We start from the raw sequence: 20,125 nt of genomic DNA, 5'->3' as shown, positions 1-20,125 counted from the left end.
TAGAACATGTCATTAAGTTTATAAAGGGTAAAGAAAGTGCAGTCTTTAATCTAGTTGCTAAATTAATGCAAAGCTGATTCAAATATGATCTTTGCATGATAACTATTTACTATAGCCTGCCCTTAGTCATGTAGACCTGCTAATACCATACGTCCTTGGCATAATGCTTAATTAATAAATTTAAATTTGTAGAAGACAAAGACTGAAAAATGATACAATGATCTTATATTCCAAGTAAATGTTTGTTTTTGCTATAAAACTGAACAAATTTGATTATAAAGAGTGATTATAGATTATGTGCATTAGTCATTTTTCAATATACTAAATTGGCATTTAACTTTATCAATTGTACTGTTAATTAAACATTTCATAAAATTACTAAAATATTTTCTATATTTCTTAGTTATTTCTTCCATAAATGATCTCTTCATCTTTAACATTGCTGACATTCTCTGTCCCTGAGAGCAAATAATGACCCACTTAATCTCTTTTGTTTGAGGGAAGTCCCCAGACCCTTGCATTAGAGTCCACACAAGAGTACTGGTTGATTACAGGCTGGAACATAGGCCATGATTATCTGTGTGTTCAGTGGGAATTTGTAGACTTTCCCTAGAATGATACATTATTACAGTTATCAATATAGGCTCTGACTCAGTCGCTTTGGGCTAGCAGAAGGGCTTATTTTTATGCAAAAAGAAATAATTACTCTTATTATAGCATACTAATATTTTATGGTGGTTCCTTGATTTGTATATTCTAGGGGAACTTGTGAAGTTTAGTCTTCTATGTTCCCTACATCCATCACATTCAGCTCATACTTTGTGTGTTCCTGAGGATTCAGCATGTTGTCAGCCAGCATGTTCCTAAGGTTAAGCATACTGAAAAATAGTGGTATTTTGAATAGAGTATACATAAAATTATTAGTGTCCCTGTGTCAGGAAAATGAGAAGAAGAGGGTAAAGGCACCTGGGAGAAGACAAAAGAAGACTGGGACGTGTTTACTAGTTAATGATCATGTTGAATTCTAGGCTTTATCTCTAAGCTAAGGTAGAGGAAAGGGAATTTTGAAAACAGGATGGAGATCATGTGTTTTCATTAAGGTCACTGTGGCTAGAATGAACAGGATTGCCCATTAAGGCCTTTGCCAAACTTAGAAAGATCTATTCCCTCTTTTTCTTCTTTCCTGTTTTACCAAGTTTTTGGCAAGAAAACAAACAACATTTTGTGACCAAGAAGATAGCAGTTGCTACACAGACCAGCAGGAAACCAATCACATCGAAAGAATGGTACTGGAACCAGGTGAGGTCATGGGCAGCTGGACGCAGGTGCTTGGCTCCTTTGTGACGCATGACAAACTCTATCCAGAAGACTGCTCGATCTAGGGGCTTTACAGGTTGATCATGTTGAATCCTTGATAACCTTGTAGCATTCTCTTTATAACTGGTAGGCAAAAATAGACAATTGAGAAATTACATAGGAATTAGAAAAAGGTTTTCTTCTCATTATAGGCAATATGTCATGCATGTTATATGTTAATTAAGCCAAAGGCCATAGATACCTTGAGAAAAAATTCATTCTTTGTGAGACATTAACTTTGTTGATTGTATAGAATCTCAAAAGAGGTTTTAAGAGAGGATGTAGAAGAAATATATTCTTAACAGAATGCAGTGAAATGCAAACATAAGAGATGGAATAAATTTGTTACAAATGTATAGCCTAAGTTTTCCAAGCAGCAATTTTGATCTTGTGTAAAGTATAGTTTCCAGGATCGTTCCAAAACCAAGACTGTGAATAACCCAATATTGTGGGGAAATATCCATAAGAAGGTCCATAAGCATGGTCTCTAATCTCTGGCTAGTTCATGACGATAGACAAGTAACTGATAATTAACGTAAGTAAACCATTTCTTCGGTGTCTAAGACCTTGACTCTGTGATAATTCCTCTGCTGCACGCACTTGTGTTTTTGTAATGCAAAAGACAGTGTCTATATAGGCAATATCAAGATTGTGTAAAGATAATAGGGTAATTTTGGAAGTATCAAGGACATGAACTTTCAGTTTTTCAGAATAATAGAAATATCTTGTTAGAATTATTGCCCCTAATCAATGTGACATCACTGTAGCAATAGTTATATAGAGTTTTAACAACTCTAATCTCTCAAATAACAATGGGCGTAAGTATGTATTTGAAAGGCAAGTAATGGGGGCGCCTGGGTGGCGCAGTCGGTTAAGCGTTCGACTTCAGCCAGGTCACGATCTCACGGTCCGTGAGTTCGAGCCCCGCGTCAGGCTCTGGGGGAGCCTGGAGCCTGTTTCCGATTCTGTGTCTCCCTCTCTCTCTGACCCTCCCCCCGTTCATGCTCAGTCTCTCTCTGTCCCAAAAATAAATAAAAAAAGGTTAAAAAAAATTAAAAAAAAAAAAAAAAAAAAAAAAAAGTAAAAAAAAAAAAAAAAAAAAAAAAAAAAAATGAAAGGCAAGTAATGTCTTCACTGGACATTTCTTGGCTGGTGAGCTAGAATTAGTATATTTTATTTTGGTTTTGTGTTAGAAATAAAAGTTCCAAATGGAGACATGAAGCTAAAGGAAGGTTGGTGAAATGCGAAGAGATGTCCTGATGTGAGTCGGACATTTGGGATTGGAAAAGGAGGAATGTGATCATCAATCACCAGTGAACATGGTATGCTAGGTCCAGTAGCAGGGGGTAACTTACTTGTATTCTTTTTTGGTGCGCAGGGAGAAAGGATAGTCATACTATTTCAATTGGATTGTAATATAGGTAGGGTTAAGTAGAATTTCACATAGCTCATCCTAAAACATTTCAGGCAAACTGTGGTGGCAATAAATGCCTATTTTTCCAAATCATATTTTTGTTCAAGGTTTTCTCCATTTATAGACAGAGATTTAAAATCTGAAATACATATATACTAGATAGATAAACTTGCATTTGTAAAATATACTTTCCTATCAATGTGAAAAGAAAGACCTATGCTCATATTTAAAATGATCATTTAATATTTTATCATACACTAATGTTATATGACTGTTATCTCAAAACATTCAATTAATTAAAATTACTATAGTTTATGTATTTAAGTGTAATCTTTTGTGTTCCTTAATTCCTTTATGGATTAAGAAAAATGGAAACTAAATATATCCATATATACACTCTACAGTAAACCCTTTTGTTCCCAGATAATTTCAGAATTAGAATTAGGTTTAGAGTTAATGGTAAGATATTTCAAAAGAAATAATTTTAGGTATTTTACTGGAAAATTCTGATTATTTATGTTTCTATCTTTTGTGTCAATAGTTTCCAAATTTACAATAAAATTTATTGGCATTCTATGCAATAAAGTAGAGTTTTAAAAAATTACAGAACTGACTTACTCTGATATTTAGTAAAAGGAACCACATTGTCAGCAATTAACAACCCAGCAAGTCTAATGCATTAGACATTGAGATCATCATTTATGAGAAACAGAAGATCATAGTAAGCCTTGATGAAGCTCTTAACCCTAGATCCAGCTCCCGAATTGATGATACCAAGACTATTTTGAAAATTAAGACTTAAAATGCATTTAATAACAATCTTTTGATTGGAATGTGTGTGAGAGGGGGAAATGAACTACTAGCACTGACTTTTTAAGTTGGATATAAAGCAAACATTGAGTGTTCTCCCGCTTGGGAATCAATACCTTGACCCCTTTGTCTAAAAAATCCTGCAAGTAGGGCTTTGAATAGATGGTTTTACATAGATTAGTTCCACCAAAAAAAAAAAAAAAAAAGCTGCACAACATTGCCTTTGAGTTTACCTTCTCCTCTACCTCCTGAATTTCAGATTTCAGTAATATAAACAGAATGTGATAACTATCCTTTGAGTTTTGCCTCTGAATAAAATAATGGAGTCTCAGATAACCTGGAAACAAGTTTAAATACAAGGCACCTGTACAAATTCAGAACAAACACCGAGAGAGCTAGATGAAAAAATATACAATATTGGGGGGAAACATAAAAATGATGGACTCAGAATGTAGTTAGGCATAATACATAGCTTAAGGAGAGTTGAATTTTAATAAGAATGCAATGGTGATCAACAAAAGATTAAAAAATCAAGTTATAAAACAAAAAACAGTGATAAAGGATAGAAATGGGCTGTTTGAATGGTTAAAATACCTCCTTAAAGGATTAATAATGAAATTAGAAACAGTAATTTTTTAATGGCAAAAAGTAAATTTACTAATTATGGATTGTTTGAGGAAATCTCAATGAGTTAAGAAAAGTAAAAAATATTAGGACACTTAGAAAATAATACAGAAGCAAAACAATCCAAAATATTTTAACATAGAGAACATTGAACTTTGATGTCTCTGAAATAGAAAAAAAAACGTAACAAACATTCTAATAAATAACAAACAAAAAATTTTCTGAGAAGAAAAAAATTAAATATTTTTTATTCTAGATTAATAGTATTGAAAGGACATACCATAACCCAGGAAAAGTGTAGACAATAACTGATAAAGATACATCATTAACTAGGTTTCTGAATTTAGAAAAAAAGATGATTTTTTTCCAAACTGAAAAAGAAACAACCAAAAATAATCAGACAAGCTTCAAGTTCTTACAGAAGGAGTTAAAGCCAGAATACCATGAGTAATATTTACACAGTTCTGAAGAAAAGAGAGAGCTAAATATATTATATTCAGAGAGGTGTCATTCTTATATCAAGGCATTCAGCAAATAAGGCTAAACATGTTCTCAGGGAATTCATACAATATATTCAGTTAAGAATGAATCCAAAATATTTTGGAGTAAAAAATCTCTGAATCAATGGCAAATCCAGATTCCCTTAAGATACAGCCAAAAGAGTAAATATGAGGAAAATAAGTGGCATACATATTGACATGTTAAAAAAGAATTTGGAGGTGGGGGAGAGAGAGAGGGAGATCATGAGTTGGGGGACATGCAGGGCCCAACATAGGGCTTGATCCCAGGATTGTGACATCATGACCTGAGTTGAAATCAAGAATCACCTGCTTAACTGACTGAGCCACTCAGGCAAGCCAACAAATTAAAATTTTAAGTAATACATATTAGAGATTATTTCTATAGCAGGAGTTCAACTATTGCTAAAATTAAAAATACATAGTTAAAAATAAAGACAAAACTGAGTTCATGTATTAATTCTTAATCTTGGTGAGATCTTTCAGGGAAAAAAAACCATAATGATATATACCTGAAGTTCAATATAGTTTATTGATTTATTGCAATTAATCTTTACCTAATTCAGATAAAATACAAAATTTTGTTTAAAAATCAACACATAGTAATAACCAATATTTATAAAATTATTGCCTACTCTATATTTATCCTCCCTGTGTATATTCATAAACTGCAGAATGGTATATAGTCAGCGTTAATGATGGGTATTTTTGAATGGCAGTGTTAATTATTACTTCCAATTTTGTACTTACTGAATGGTTATACTATTTAAATAAGCATATATATGTGTGTCTATACATATAAGCAGATTATTAAAAAATATCTGGGAGTTTATGTCATCATGGAAATTATTGATTTTGAAATTACATTGATAAAATATTTGAAGTATTAGTCTTTTTTTGCAATTTCAGCAAATTACTCCAGTGTATGGGAAATGAAATAATAGAGTGGTTCTTATATTGATAATGTTATGATTGTTATTTGAAAATAAATCAGTTAAAAGGCATGAGACAATGGATGTTTTTCCAGGAGTGATGGGCAGTATAAACAATGGTAAGCTTTTAAAAGCAGTAGTACTTACGAAGGTTCATTAATGACTGTTCTCAAGGCATTGAGCAGATCTTCACTTGTCATTGTGTTTATGTTCACCTCCACAGCTGCTCCTTTGGCCTTCATGTGAGCGATATTATCAGGCTGATCAGCAAACATGGGAACTCCCACCATAGGAACCCCATGATAAATAGCTTCATAGATCCCATTGGTTCCACCATGAGTGATAAAAGCTTTTGTTTTGGGATGACCTAGTTCGGGAATTGGGTGAGAAGTGGGTGAGGATTTCATTAAGACAGGTTAACAGAGTTTCAGGAAGAGACAGGGAAAAAACTACAGGGTAAGTCAATGAAGAAAGCAGCATTTTCCACAAAAGCTGAGCACATGGGCTATTTCTATGCACATAGAAAACAATGATCCCAGGAAAGGAGGAATTAGTTCCTTCTGCATTGTGCAGAAAGATTTGCTTGAGGAAGTAACACCTGAACTGAGATTGAAACTTGAAGAATAATGAGAGTCTTAATTGAAGATGCTCTTTTGTGAACCGAAGAAAGCATTGAATCTATAAAATCCAGAGCCAATTCTCAAATTATTTCTGCTTTGAAACTGTAAGTAAAATGTAACATTTTATTATTTTTTCTAGCTTTAGTTTTTAATTTATTTTTTAAATTTTATTTTAAATTCCGGTATGGTTAACATACAGTGTTCTATTAGTTTCAGGTATACAACACAGTGATTCAATAATTCCATATTTCACCCAGTGCTCATCACCATAATGGCACACCTTAATCCCCAGCATTTGTTTGATCTACCTCTCCCCCACCTCCCCTCTGGTAACCATCCATTTGTTCTCTGTAGTTAAGAGTCTGTTTCTTGCATTATCTCTCTTTTATTTTTCCTATGCTCATTTCTTTTGTTGCTCTTTCTTAAATTCCTCATATGAGTGAAATTATATGGTATTTGTCTTTCTCTGACTCAGTTCTCTTAGCATTACACTCTCTAGATCCATCCATGTCTTTGCATATGGCAAGATTTAATTCTTTTTTTATGGCTAAATAATATTCCATTGTGTAAATATACCACATCTTCATCCATTCATCCATCAGTTACACTTGGGCTGCTTCCATATCTTGGCTACTATAAATAATACTGCTATAGATATAGGGGTGCATGTATCCCTTTTAATTATTGTTTTTATATTCTTTGGGTAAATGCCCAGTAGTGTGATTACCAAATCATATGGCACGTCTATTTTTTTTTTTTTTTTGAGGAACATCCATACTGTTTTCCAGAGTGGCTGCACCAGTTTGCATTTTCACTAACAATGCAAGAGAGTTCCTTTTCCTCCACACCCTTGCCAACACTTGTTTCTTGTGTTTTTCATTTTAGCCTAAAATGTGACATTTTTAATTATATACTTATTGAATTTGTTTGTTGTTAAACAGTCACTTTACTTGTCCATTTCCAATTGTACAGCTTTTTTTCTCCTCAGTCTTACCAAGAAGATCATTCTGGGGTATCCAATCATAGAGCCGAGTATTGGCTCCTAATGTGGCTGGTTTCTTTCCTTTGTATCTCCATAAAACCTGTGGAAGACAGTACTTTAATTTTGCAAGTGAAAACACACAATGAAGTCATCTTAAGGCTATAGAGTTATTTATAAGTCATGTAGCCCACCACTACTTTATGTGATAGTGAGAAAAGTGGTCATAAGGGATAGTTTGCAAACATGGAGATATAGTGGGACTGTTTACATCAACGTTGTCAAAAAGGGCTTGTGCTAATAGTCTATTAAATATAGTTTTATCATTTTTATATTTGTCACTCAAAGTATTGAGGTGTGAGATTGTAAGTGAAGAGAGAAAAGAAAAGACTAATTTAATCAACCAGAGTGTGGAGGTTCTAAAAAACATTAAAATAAACATGAATACTGTGTAAATTTATTTATGTCATAAGGCCATCCTAACTCTCATGTTTCAAATGCAATGTTTTCCAGAAATATAATTAGCTTTAAAATTGTATTGTCTGGTTTTTGAATGATAGTCTTTCCTTCTTTCCTTCTTCCCTCTCTCCCTCCATCTGCCTCTTTTTCTTTCTCCATTCTTCTGTTTTTCCTTCCTTCCTTCCTTCCTGCCTGCCTGCCTGCCTGCCTTTCTCTCTGCCTTGTTCTCCTTCCTTCTGAAGTTGGAAGGAGGAGGAGACAGAGGTTTGCCTTCTGTAATTATTTAATAAAGTATCTTCTTGGGATGTTAACCTTTTGTTACATACTTTTAGGGGTGAGCTCTGTATGACTAAGTTCAGATTGAATATAAGTAAGTGGCACACTGTTTAAGTTTTTATTTTATTCAACAATTCCATAACTCACTTAGTGCTCATCACAACAAGTGAATTCCTTAATGCCCATCACCTATTTAACCCATCCCCCCAAACTCCTCCCTTCTGGTAACCATCAGTTTGTTCTCTATAACTAAGAGTCTGTTTCTTGGTTTGTCTGTCTCTCTTTTCTCCCCCTATGCTCATTTGTTTCTTAAATTCCGCGTATAAGTGAAATCATATGGCATTTGTCTTTGACTTATTTTGCTAAGCATTATACTCTATAGCTCCACCCATGTCTTTGCAAATGGAAAGATTTCACTTTTTTTTTTGGCTGAATAGTATTCTACTGTGTATCTATACCACATCTTCTTTATCCATTCATCAGTTGATGGATGTTTGTGCCCTTTCCATAATTTGACTATTGTTGATGGTGCTGCCATAACATCAGGTGCATGTATCCCTTTGAATCAGTAGTATTTTATTCTTTGGGTCAATCTCTAGCAGTGAAATTGCTGGATCATAGGGTAGTTCTATTTTTAACTATTTGAGGAACCTCTATATTGTTTTCCACAGGGACTGTACCAGTTTGCATTCCCAACAGTGCAAGAGAGTTCCTTTTTCTCCCCATTCTCAGATGGCAAAATTTTAGCAGAAAAGCTTAGAAATAAAAATTCAAAGGTTTAACAGGCCTCATTAGTGCACTCACAGTTATAGAGTTTTATATAGTTTAACTAATATGCCAATATAATGAATTCTAGGGTATTTAATGAACAGGAGTATATAAAGAGTAGAAATCTCGAACTATAATGACAACAAAAAGTTAATTGAGTATCATAAATCAGAAAATACATACTGTTTGATAATAATACTAGGATTTTTAATTGTGTTTAACTGTAGAAATTTCAGTTTAGAAAGATGAAGCTTCTATTTCTAAACCAACTAGATCATGATAAAATCTTAATAAAACCTAGAGATATAAAGTATATCCTTGAGTATGATTCCTGTCTACTTTATGTAGAACCTCTCTCCTTTCCTGGACCTTGGAGTTAACATTCTTGAGAATTTGAGGAGTATTCAGTGCAGGTCCTAAGATTTCAAAAGGTTATTGGGATCTTAACATTTTAATCTCTATTTCATTGAAAATAAATGATAGTATAAAAAGATGTATTTCCATAGCAATGCAAAAGTTTATTAAACAAGTGACCAAATGTGCCCCAATACACCGTTTTAATATTTTGAGAAAACTTTACTTACAGATGGTACTAGTTATGTTCAGTGTTTCAACTTTGATCTAGAAAGAGAACTGTTAGCCACACTTTCTCTCCAATTGGCAGAGTTGCTATGCACCAGGATCCAATGTTGTACTAACCTTTTGTGGAATCTGGGCCAGGGCTGAGGCAATGAGATTGGCTTTTTCATCTGAGAGGTTTCTGACCATTGACCCCAGAGAAAACACCACAATACCATCTTCACCTGAACTTTGGACAAATTCTTCCATTTCCTACAAAGACAAAATTATTTTCATTGCAAATATGCAGGATCATAGGGGGAGAAAAGTTTTCTCATTTATGCATGACATGTGTTAAAATTGTACCATGTCAATTTAGATCCAATAAATTATTAAAAAATCAATCTAACTCCCTATTAGGCATTCAGGATATTTTTCTCGTGTTTATTCTTTTCCTGACTAATAGGCCTACAAATGAGTTTTTTAGAACTTCAATATATAATTATATGTTTTAAAAGGTAAACTTCTGGGGCGCCTGGGTGGCTTGGTCGGTTAAGCGTCTGACTTCGGCTCAGGTCATGATCTCACGGTCCGTGAGTTCGAGCCCCGCGTCGGGCTCTGTGCTGACCGCTCGGAGCCTGGAGCCTGTTTCGGATTCTGTGTCTCCCTCTCTCTCTGACCCTCCCCCATTCATGCTCTGTCTCTCTCTGTCTCAAAAATAAACGTTAAAAAAAATTAAAAAAAATTAAAAAAAAAAAATAAAAGGTAAACTTCTGCTATTGTCCTATCATGATAACATTTATGAGACATTATTTGTCTACCCTCCCACAAGTAGCTGACCTGCCCTTAACTTGAGCCTTAGCGCACTGGTAAATATAAATTTCTCGACAAATAAAATTTTCTGGGTCACCACTTACAGTTATGCAGGTTGGGCTCTGCAAAGTCTGGGATTACAGTCTTTTGTATCATAATTTATGTGAATGTCAACTTCTAGAGATCTGTTATGCATGCCCTGTGCAACTATTGTGGCTTCCCTGTAATATTTCTCAATATATTTATTACAATTATCAATTATATTTATTTCTCAATGTATTTATCAATTTAAAGGTAGTAAAATTACTAGGGAAAGGATGATGTCATAAATGAAAGTAGATTGCTATTTTAGCTTAGTTAATGTTAGGAGAATATCTCTGAAGTCCCAGGAATTGGTGTTTTGCCATTTTGATTTACCACCCTAAGGACAGTGATTGAATAAACACACACACACACACACACACACACACACACACACACATGTACATGAAGCCTTACACATCTAGCAGCTGGATTTGGATTCTTGATTTGGCTGTTGTTCATTTTTTTTTTTCTGTGTATCCAATGACTGGCATAATTTTTTCATCAGAGATATAAGCTATGATTGGTGTCCATATTGTCCAAATGTTTGTATTAGTAATTGGGCTTGGGATGGAATAATTTTTCCTCCTTTACAAAAACATGTCTGAACTATGTTGTGAAATTGTGTGTGTGTGTGTGTGTGTGTGTGTGTGAAAAGTGAGGATGGGAAGATAAATATAACAGTGTGGTATGGGATTTTATCTAGTGAACAAGGAATATGTCACATCTCTTTCTGTAACTCTGTTTAGATACTGGTTCATTATCTGCTATAATAACACTCAGTAGAGCTTACCTGCAGCTATAACTTGAGTGGTAAGAAAAGTATATCCAGAATCCTGCCATAAGATTTAAACTTAAATGTGCATTTTACCCTAAATAGAAATTGAGAACTCTCCTAAGAGTACTATTTAACCTGCAATTGTCTCAGAGATTGTTTGTTTATCTGCAACACGAGCAAATGAGTGTCTGCCTCTTCAATTCTTTCATAAAGACAGTTATTGATAAAGAGACTTAAATACAATATTCTTATCATGTTTTTCTCTCATTCTCTTTTACTTCTCAATATTGTCTTCTTCCAACATTTTTGGCTATCAATATTTATTTGTTGGTGACTTTGGAATTTGGTACACAATTTTCCTTTTTACTTCAGAGAAACCAGGCATCATGGTACTAAAGAACAAATTCAGTGACTGGGTTTCTCAGTTCTATGACTATTTTACCTAATCTGTTCCTAATGCTCTCTCTGAAACCCAGACTTTGCATTACCTGAATGATTCCTAGAAATATCCACCTGAAAATTCCTTTGGCTCCTAAAAGTGAATAGGTCTGAACTGAATCCATCCTTGTCATCTCAAAAAAGCTTTTCTGTGAATTATTTTCTGTCTTGGTAAAGGTCACTGTTATCCAAGAATTGCTACCTAATTCCATGTCTTCTGTCAACACTTACTTCTTACTGACCAAAGTCTGTGAAATCTATCTGAGAGTTTTCATGAAGGCATCGTTATCGCTCAAGGAATCATAGTAACTGTCTCACCTCATAACCCCATCACACTTGTTAGGAAGACCAAAGCACTTTCCTGAGGGAATTCCAAGGCTATAGCTTCCTGTTCCTTCCATACAGTACCCAAACTATAGACACATTGATGTCTTATTTTAAAGTTTATTTGTTTATTTTGAGACATAGGGAGAGTGCAAGTGGGGAAGGGGCAAAGAGAGAGGGAGAGAGAATCCCAAGCAGGGTCTGCACTGACAGCACAGAGACTGACATGGAGGCTCGATTTCATGAATTGTGAGATCATGAACTGAGCTGAGATCAAGAGTTAGATGCATAACTGACCCAGCCAGCCAGGTGCTCAACACACTGATATTTTAACATGCCACTTGAATCACTTCTTTCTTCAGCTGAAAAATCAAAGTGAAGTTCAAAAAGGTAATATAATTCATAAAAGACTCCTATGGTTTGTAAAATAGATTTGGAGTAGCAAATAGTATATCTCTGTTATTGAGGCAGCACACTTTAAATAAAGAAATAATAGGATTATATCATACGGTACACAAAACATCCTCCACTGTAATAGACATACCTTAGGTAATGGTTTGGCTGGTTTACAGTGCAACCCTCCTACAAACTCAAAATTAGGTAAGTATGGACGAGGAAATTCAAAATCCCAATATGTCCGGATTAGCCAAATTTCTGCTTTCCCCATAACCTCACATAATGTAGTGGGTCTTCCTAGAGAAAATGAAAAAATGGTAAGTGAAAGTTATTAGCATATATGTGTCTTAGGATAAAATGTACCATTAATTTTCTGACAAACAAGGGAAATCTTTGTCCTCTAGCTATCTATCACATCTAGAGGAAAAGGAAGATGTGAAAAGGAAGATCACATCTAGTTAAAAGGAAGGGGAAATTAAGATTATAAGGAGAGAGGGAGAAAGAGAAGGAGGGAAGAAAGAAAGTGGGGTGGGGGTTGGAGGAAGGAAGGAAGGAAGGAAGGAAGGAAGGAAGAGAATAAGGGAGGAAAGAGGGAGGGAGGGAGGAAAGGGGGTAAGGAAAAGAAGGATGAGAGGAGAGAAGGAGAGAAGGTAAGAATATATTTGGGTAGGAATAGTAATATGCAAATGAAGTTTCACAACTACAAATTCAATCTAAAATTTAACCACAACTCCATGTACTGATGAACTTAATACTCATTGTTTCTCTCCAGTTAAATGACAGATGACAGATTAGCCCCAGCATATCAGCACCAAATTCCCTATCAATGGTTTTCTAACTATCTTCCAGCTTGTTATAGTCTCTGATTTACTCCTATTGTTTAAGAATCCCACTAGTATTTGTTTACTTTATCTTCCTCAATAAAATTCCATTATTTTCCACTACAACTGATTTGCCACTATTTTCTTAGTAGGAATTCCCTGATTCATACCCAATACAACCCCCTTTGGAATGTGAAATATACATGTCACCAATATCACACAGTTATTTTAGTGTTATCTTTGAATTATATTTTTTGAAAGGGATATTCTACGTATTAATTTTAGAAGATTTGTGGACAAGAACGAGTGTTTGCAAATGACCAGGTCAACCAGTTTTAGACACAGGAAACATGTTTTGCCCTAAATAAAGAAAAATTCAGATGAGAAATCTCCTTTTTTAAGGATTATAAGCAAACTTGGTGATCATGTGCAACACAGAAAGGATAGACTCTCTTTCTATAGTCATTGCTTTGTAGTGCTTGAATTTACATCTGAAGCTATATGGTCAGATGCCTTAATTTAATAATGAAGAGGAATTTCTCAAGGAAACTTAACTTGAAATTGCCAGAGATTGGATGAAAACCCCACCTCACAACCTCCACGTCAATATATTTATGTACTTTAGTTGTCTTATTCCATGTGTGTGACATCCTGTCTTGATTACCAACTCCCTTGGTGAAATTACTGTGTATAATGTATAGATCACATTTTAAGAAATACCCAAATTAAAGTATTGACTAAAATTCTATATTTGAGATAGTGGTGCACAGTTACAAATACAAAGGCAATCAAAAGTAAAGGAAATAAGGGGAGGGACCATGATAGCAGAGCAACATGGAAGTTTTTTGCTCCTCTTGTCCATAAAATGCAGCTAGAAATTCAACTCATCCCTGAAATGCAACAACAAACCATCTTGCACACCTATAAGATTGATCTGAGGATCAACCCCACAATCTACATAACTTGAGTCACAGAATTTGGCAGGTATGTGGCACAGAGGTGAACTGGGAAAGAGAAGCTGCAGAGTGTAGGGAGCAATTTTTGCTTGTGGAGAGAGGACAGAGACAGAGGGGAGAGTACAGGAAAAGCACTCTCCCTGAAAGTAGCTGGAGAGAAAGTGAACGAGTGGAAATACCCATAAGGGACTGAACAAGAAAGGAAGAAAGGAGAAAGGAGAGGCTTTAAATATGATTAGGACTCTATAAACAGGGGAGCACAGATTCTGGAACTCCACAGCTCGATAACTGGTGGAGCTCTGGTGGGAAGGGCCAATCCCCAGGATTGAGAGGTCCTCGGACCACATGGGAGAGAGGCAGTTCCCCTGGTGAAAGGACATTTGGTAGAGGTTGTGCGGCCTCCTCACAGGCAAAGGTCTCAGCAGACCCCAGAGAACATCCACATTTGCTGGTCTTGGAACAAAGACGTTAGAGGGAGGTGAAGCTTCGCGCCAGATGTGTGTTTTGATTTACCATAATCCCTGAAACGCTGCTTCTACATGATCTCATGGACTTTTTCTGGGGCAGGCTGGCACCTGGCCGCAGTCTCTGGCATCTGCAGTAGCACGGTCACACAAATGTTCCTGTGGACTGGCTGATACCTGGCCATTGCTCGGCAAGATACTCCCCCAGATGGTCAGAGCAGGTCAAAGCCACAGGGACCTCAGAAGTGAGGGGTTTAGAAACACATCCTCATCTGAGATAAAATTTTGGAGAGAGGTGCCGTCTGGTAGGCTGACAGCTTGATCATGACAGTGTAGAAGTAGGGAGTGGACAGTAGCCAGAGACAAAGGAGGGGTGTTTTATTGCCGGTGGGAGAGACCACAGAGTTCTGTTGCCAGAGACTATGTAGCCAGGTGATACCATTTTTACCTTCTCTATGCATGCGCATACACGTGTACATGTGCCATAAGGATCCACACCAATAAGCTAAGCAGTACCATCTAGTGGAGAACAGAGCCGTTACACCAAGTCCGTCCAACTGTTCCAACTGTGCTCTAGAGGAACACCACCAGTCTCTCTGCCTGCTAGTTTATAGACTATAAAGTGCTTCATAGTTTGACTGTTAGGGCAAACTGGATGTAATTTCAATAATATTTATTCTTTTCTCTGATCCATCTATTCAATTTTTTTCTTTTTCTTTTTCTTTTCCTTTCCTTTCTTTTCTTTCCTATTCTTGAATACAGAAAGAGAAAGGGTTAATTTTATTTTATGCTTTATAAAAAACATTTTTCTTTATGGTTTTCTACTGTATTTTTAAATTTTTTATTTCATTTTACTTTCCTCATTTCATTTGAATCTATTTTATTATATATATATTTAAAATTTTTCATACGTTTTCCAACCTTTTTTCCTTTCCTTTTCTTTTCTTTCTTTCTTTTTTTTCCTTTTCTCTTCTTTCCCTTTTTTCTCTATTCTACCAAGCTTCTTTCATCCACAAGACCAAAACACACCTAGGATCTAGAATCCTTCATTTGATTTTTAAATTTTTATTTATTTTATTCTTTTTCTTCCTTCAAAATGATGAAGCAAAGGAATTCACTCTAAAGGAAAGAATAGGAGTAAATGAGAGCCAGGGACTTAATCAAAACAGATATGAACAAGATGTCTGAACCAGAATTTAGAATCATAGTTAGAATACTAGCTCGGATTGAAAAAAGTGTAGAATCCCTTTCTGGGAGATAAAAGGGTTAAAATTTAGTCAGGACAAAATAAAAAACGTTACAACTCAGCTGTGATCTCAAATGGATGCCATGGTGGCAAGGATGGATAAAACAGAACAGTGAATCAGCAGTATAGGGGACAAACTTATGAAAAAAAATGAACCAGAAAAAAAGAGGGAAACTAAAGCAAAAGAGTGTGATATAAAATCTAGAGAACTCGCTGCCTCATTAAAAAAGGAATAACATCTGAATCATAGGGTTCCCAGAAGGTGAACCGAGAAAAAAAGGGGTACAAGTTTTATATGAGCAAATCATAGTAGAAAACTTTCCTAACCTGGAGAAAGACACAGCATCCAAATCCAGGAAGCACAGAGAACTCCCATTAGATTAGACAAAAAACAACCATCAACAAGGCATATCATAGCGAAATTCACAAAATACACAGAGAAGGAAAGAATCATGAAAGAAGCAAGGGAAAAAAGTCCTTAATCTACAAGGGAAGGCAGATCAGTATCATTGTAGACCTATCCACAGAAACTTGGCAGGCCAGAAGGGAGTGGCAGGATATATTTAACATGGTGAATCTGAAAAAATGCAGCCAAGAATTCTTCACCCAGCAAGGCTGTCATTCAAAATAGAAGGAGAGATAAAGAGTTTCCCAGACAAACAAAAACTAAAGGAGTTTGTGACCACTACACCAGCCCTGCAAGAAATTTTAAGGGGGACTCTCTGAAGGAAGAAATGATGAAACAAAACAAAACAAAAAGTCCCAAAGCATCAAAGACTAGAAAGCACCAGAGAACACCACCAGTGACTCCAACTCTATAGGGTACACAATGGCAATAAATTCATATCTTTCAGTACTGACTCTAAATGTCAATGGACTAAACGCTCCAATCAAAAGACATAGGGTAACAGAAGGATAAGAAAACAAGATCCATCTATATGTTGTTTACAAGAGATCCATTTGAGACCTAAAGACCAGATTGAAAGTAAAGGGTTGGAGAACCAACTATCATGCTAATGGTAGCCAAGAGAAAGCCGAAATTGCCATACTTATATCAATCTAAGTTTTAAAATTAAGATGGTAACAAGAGTTGAAGAAGGGTGTTATATCATAGTTAAGAGGTCTATCCACCCAGAATACCTAAAAATTCTAAACATTTGTGCCCCCATGTGTAAACATGCAAATATATAAATCAACTAATCACAAGCATAAAGAAACACATTGACAATAATACCATAATAGTAGGGGACTTCAACACCCACTTACAGATGGAAAGTTCATCTAAGCAGAAAATCAACAAGAAAACAATGGTTTTGAATGACACACTGGACCAGATGGACTTAACAGATATATTCAGAACATTTCATCCTAAAGCAGCAGAATACACATTCTTCTCCAGTGCACATGGAACATTCTCCAGAATAGATCATAAACTGGGATGAAATCATCCCTCAACAAATACAAAATCGTACCATGTATATTTTCAGACCACAACACTATGAAACTCGAAATCAACCACAAGAAAAAATTTGGAAAGACAACAAATACTTGGAGACTAAAGAACATCCTACTAAAGAAGGAATGGGCTAACCAAGAAGTTAAAGAGGAAATTAAAAAGGACATGGAAGCCAATGAAAATGATAACACCACAGCCCAAAACCTCTGGAACACAGCGAAGGCAGTCATAAGAGGGCAGGATATAGCAATCCAGGCCTTCCCAAAGAAGAAAGAAAGGTCACAGATACACAACCTAACTTTACACCTTAAAGAGCTGGAAAAAGAATAACAAAACCCCAACCCGGCAGAAGACAGGAAATAATAAAAGATTGGAGCAGAAACCAATGCTATCATAAAAAAATAAATAAAAGAAAGAAAGAAAAAGCAAAAACAAAGTAAAAACAAAAAGCAGTAGAAGAGATCAATGAAACAGGAATTGATTCTTTGAAAGAATTAACAAAATTGGTAAATGCCTAGCCAGTCTGATCAAAAAGAAAAAGGAAACAACCCAAATAAATAAAATCAAGAATGAAAGAGGAGAGATCACAATCAACACTGCAGAAATACCAACAATAATAAGGGAATATTATGTGCAATCATATACCAATAAGATGGGCAATATGGAAGAAATGGACAAATTCCTAAACACATATAAACTACTAAAACTCAAATAGGAAGAAATAGAAAATTTGAACAGGCCCATAACCAGGAAGAAAATCAAATTAGTAACCAAAAATCTCCCATAAAACAGGAGTCCAGGGCTGGATGGCTTTCCAGGGGAATTCTACCAAACATTGAAGGAAGAATTAACACCTATTCTTTTGAAGTTGTTCCAAAAAAAACAGAAATGGAAGGAAAACTTCCAGACTCATTCTATGAAGCCAACATTACCTTGATTCCAAAATCAGAGAAAGACTCCAGTAAAAAGGAGACCTACAGACCAATTTCTCTGATGAACATGGATGCAAAAATTCTCAACAAGATATTAGCCAACCAGATCCAACAATACTTTAAAAGAATTATTTATCAGGACCAAATGAGGTTCACGCCTGTGATGCAGGGCTGGTTCAATATCCACAAACCAATCAATGTGATACATCACATCAGTAAAAGAAAGGACAAGAACCACATGATCCTCTCAACAGATGCAGAGATAGCATCTGACAAATTACAGCATCCTTTCTTGATAAAAACCTTCAGGAAAGTAAGGATAGAAGGATCATACCTCAAGATCATAAAAGCCATATATGAAAGACCCACTGCTAATATCATTCTCAATAGGGAAAAACTGAGAGCTTTCCCCCTAAGTTCAGGAATATGACAGGGATGTCCACTGTCACCACTGTTATTCAGAATATGTTTATCTTTGTAAGAAACCATCAAAATGTCTTCCAAAGTGGCTGTACCATTTTGCATTCCCACTCGCAGAATGTGAGAGTTCCTGTTCCACAACTTGCCAGCATTTAGCCTTTGTCACTATTCTGCATTTTGACCATTCTAATAGATGTAGAGTACTATCTTATTATTTTAATTTGCATGGCACATGATATGGAGCATCTTTATATATGCTTATTTGCCAACCGTATATCTTCTTTGGTGAGGTGTCTCTCTTTGTCCTATTTTTAATTGTTATGTATTTTCTTATTATTGAGTTTTAAGAGTTTAAAAACATATATAACAATCTTTTATCAGATATGCCTGTTGCAAATATGTTCTATCAACCAGCATCTTATCTTCATTCTCTTGACACTGTCTTTTATAGAGCAGAAGTTTTTTAATTTTGATGAAGTCCAGCTTATTCATTATTTTTATTTTGTGTCTTTGGTGTTGTTTATAAAAAGCCATTGACATACCCAACATCATCTATGTTTTTTCCTATGTTATCTTCTAGAAGTTTTATAGTGTTGGGTTTTACATTTAGATCTATGATTCACTAATAGCTAAATTTTGTGAAGGGTGTATGTTCTGTACCTACATGCTTTTTTTTTTTTTTTTTTTTTTTGCATGTGGATATCCGGTTGTTCCAGCATCATTTCTTGAAAAGACTATCTTTATCTATTGTACTACTTTTGCTTCCTTGTCAAAGATCAGTTGACTCTCTTGTGTGGGTCTATTCCTGGCCTCTCTATTATTTCCTTTTCTTGTCTTAGTCCCTTAGCTAGAACTTTCAGTATTACATTAAAGCGGTATGGAGAGAGATGACATCTTGCCTAGTATACGATCTTGGAAGAAAAGCTTTCAGTTTTCCATCATTAAAGATGATTTTAGCTGTAGGATTTTATTTTTAACTTTTTTTGTTTTTGTTTTTTAGCTATATGTTTTTTATGGATATTATTTATCAAATTGAAGAAAGTCCTTGTTATGCCTAATTTACTGAGAATTTTTAACATGAATTGGGGTTGGATTTTAACAAATAATTTTTCTGCATCTATTGATATCCTCTTGTGTTTTTTGTTTGTTTGTTGTTTTTTTTTTTAGTCTCTTGTGATGGGTAACATTAATTGATTTTTGAATGGTGAACTGGTCTTGCATACTTAGAGTAAATCCTACCTGATGATGGTATATAATTTTTTTTATACATTGTTGGATTCACTTTGCTAATATTTTGTTAAGGATTTTGGATCTATGTTTATGAGAAATATTGGTCTATAGTTTTCTTTTGCTGTAATGTTTTTGTCTGGTTTTGATATTTGGACAATACTGGCACCATAGAATGACTTAGGAAGTATTCCCTCTGCTTCTATCCTCTAAAAGTGATTATAGAAAATTAGTATAATGTCATTATTAAATATTTTGTAGAGGGGGCAGCTGGGAGGCTCAGTCAGTTAAGCATCTGACTCTTGGTTTCGGCTCAGGTCATGATCTCATGGTCATGGGATTGAGCCCCATGTTGGGCTCCATGCTGAGCATGGAGCCTGCTTGGAATTCTCTCTCCCTCTTTCTCTGCCTCTTTCTCTGTCTCTCTATCAAAATAAATAAATAAACATTTAAGAAAAA

At 35.2% G+C, this 20,125-nt stretch overlaps 1 protein-coding gene across 5 annotated transcripts in view; it reads right to left on the bottom strand.

The window, feature by feature from the left end:
- Positions 1-429: 429 nt before the first annotated feature.
- The window catches only part of LOC122217127 (UDP-glucuronosyltransferase 2A1), a 61,618-nt gene continuing 41,922 nt past the window's right edge, over positions 430-20,125 (bottom strand). For 3 of the 5 annotated variants that reach the window (XM_042934023.1, XM_042934021.1, XM_042934024.1), the window contains 5 exons: positions 12,293-12,441; positions 9,456-9,587; positions 7,269-7,356; positions 5,802-6,021; positions 430-1,440 (listed from right to left, as the gene is read on the bottom strand). In XM_042934023.1, coding sequence (XP_042789957.1) covers positions 1,161-1,440; positions 5,802-6,021; positions 7,269-7,356; positions 9,456-9,587; positions 12,293-12,441 — 869 coding nt within the window. In that variant the 3' untranslated portion in view covers positions 430-1,160. The remainder of the gene's footprint in view (positions 1,441-5,801; positions 6,022-7,268; positions 7,357-9,455; positions 9,588-12,292; positions 12,442-20,125) is intronic. The other 2 variants (XM_042934025.1, XM_042934022.1) reach the window with 1 other exon arrangement.

This window comes from Panthera leo, chromosome B1 (assembly GCF_018350215.1).
Source record: "Panthera leo isolate Ple1 chromosome B1, P.leo_Ple1_pat1.1, whole genome shotgun sequence".
In the NCBI taxonomy this organism is placed as follows: domain Eukaryota; kingdom Metazoa; phylum Chordata; class Mammalia; order Carnivora; family Felidae; genus Panthera; species Panthera leo.
The sequence above is the reverse complement of the archived record's forward strand: the minus strand, read 5'-3'. Positions and strand labels throughout refer to the sequence as shown.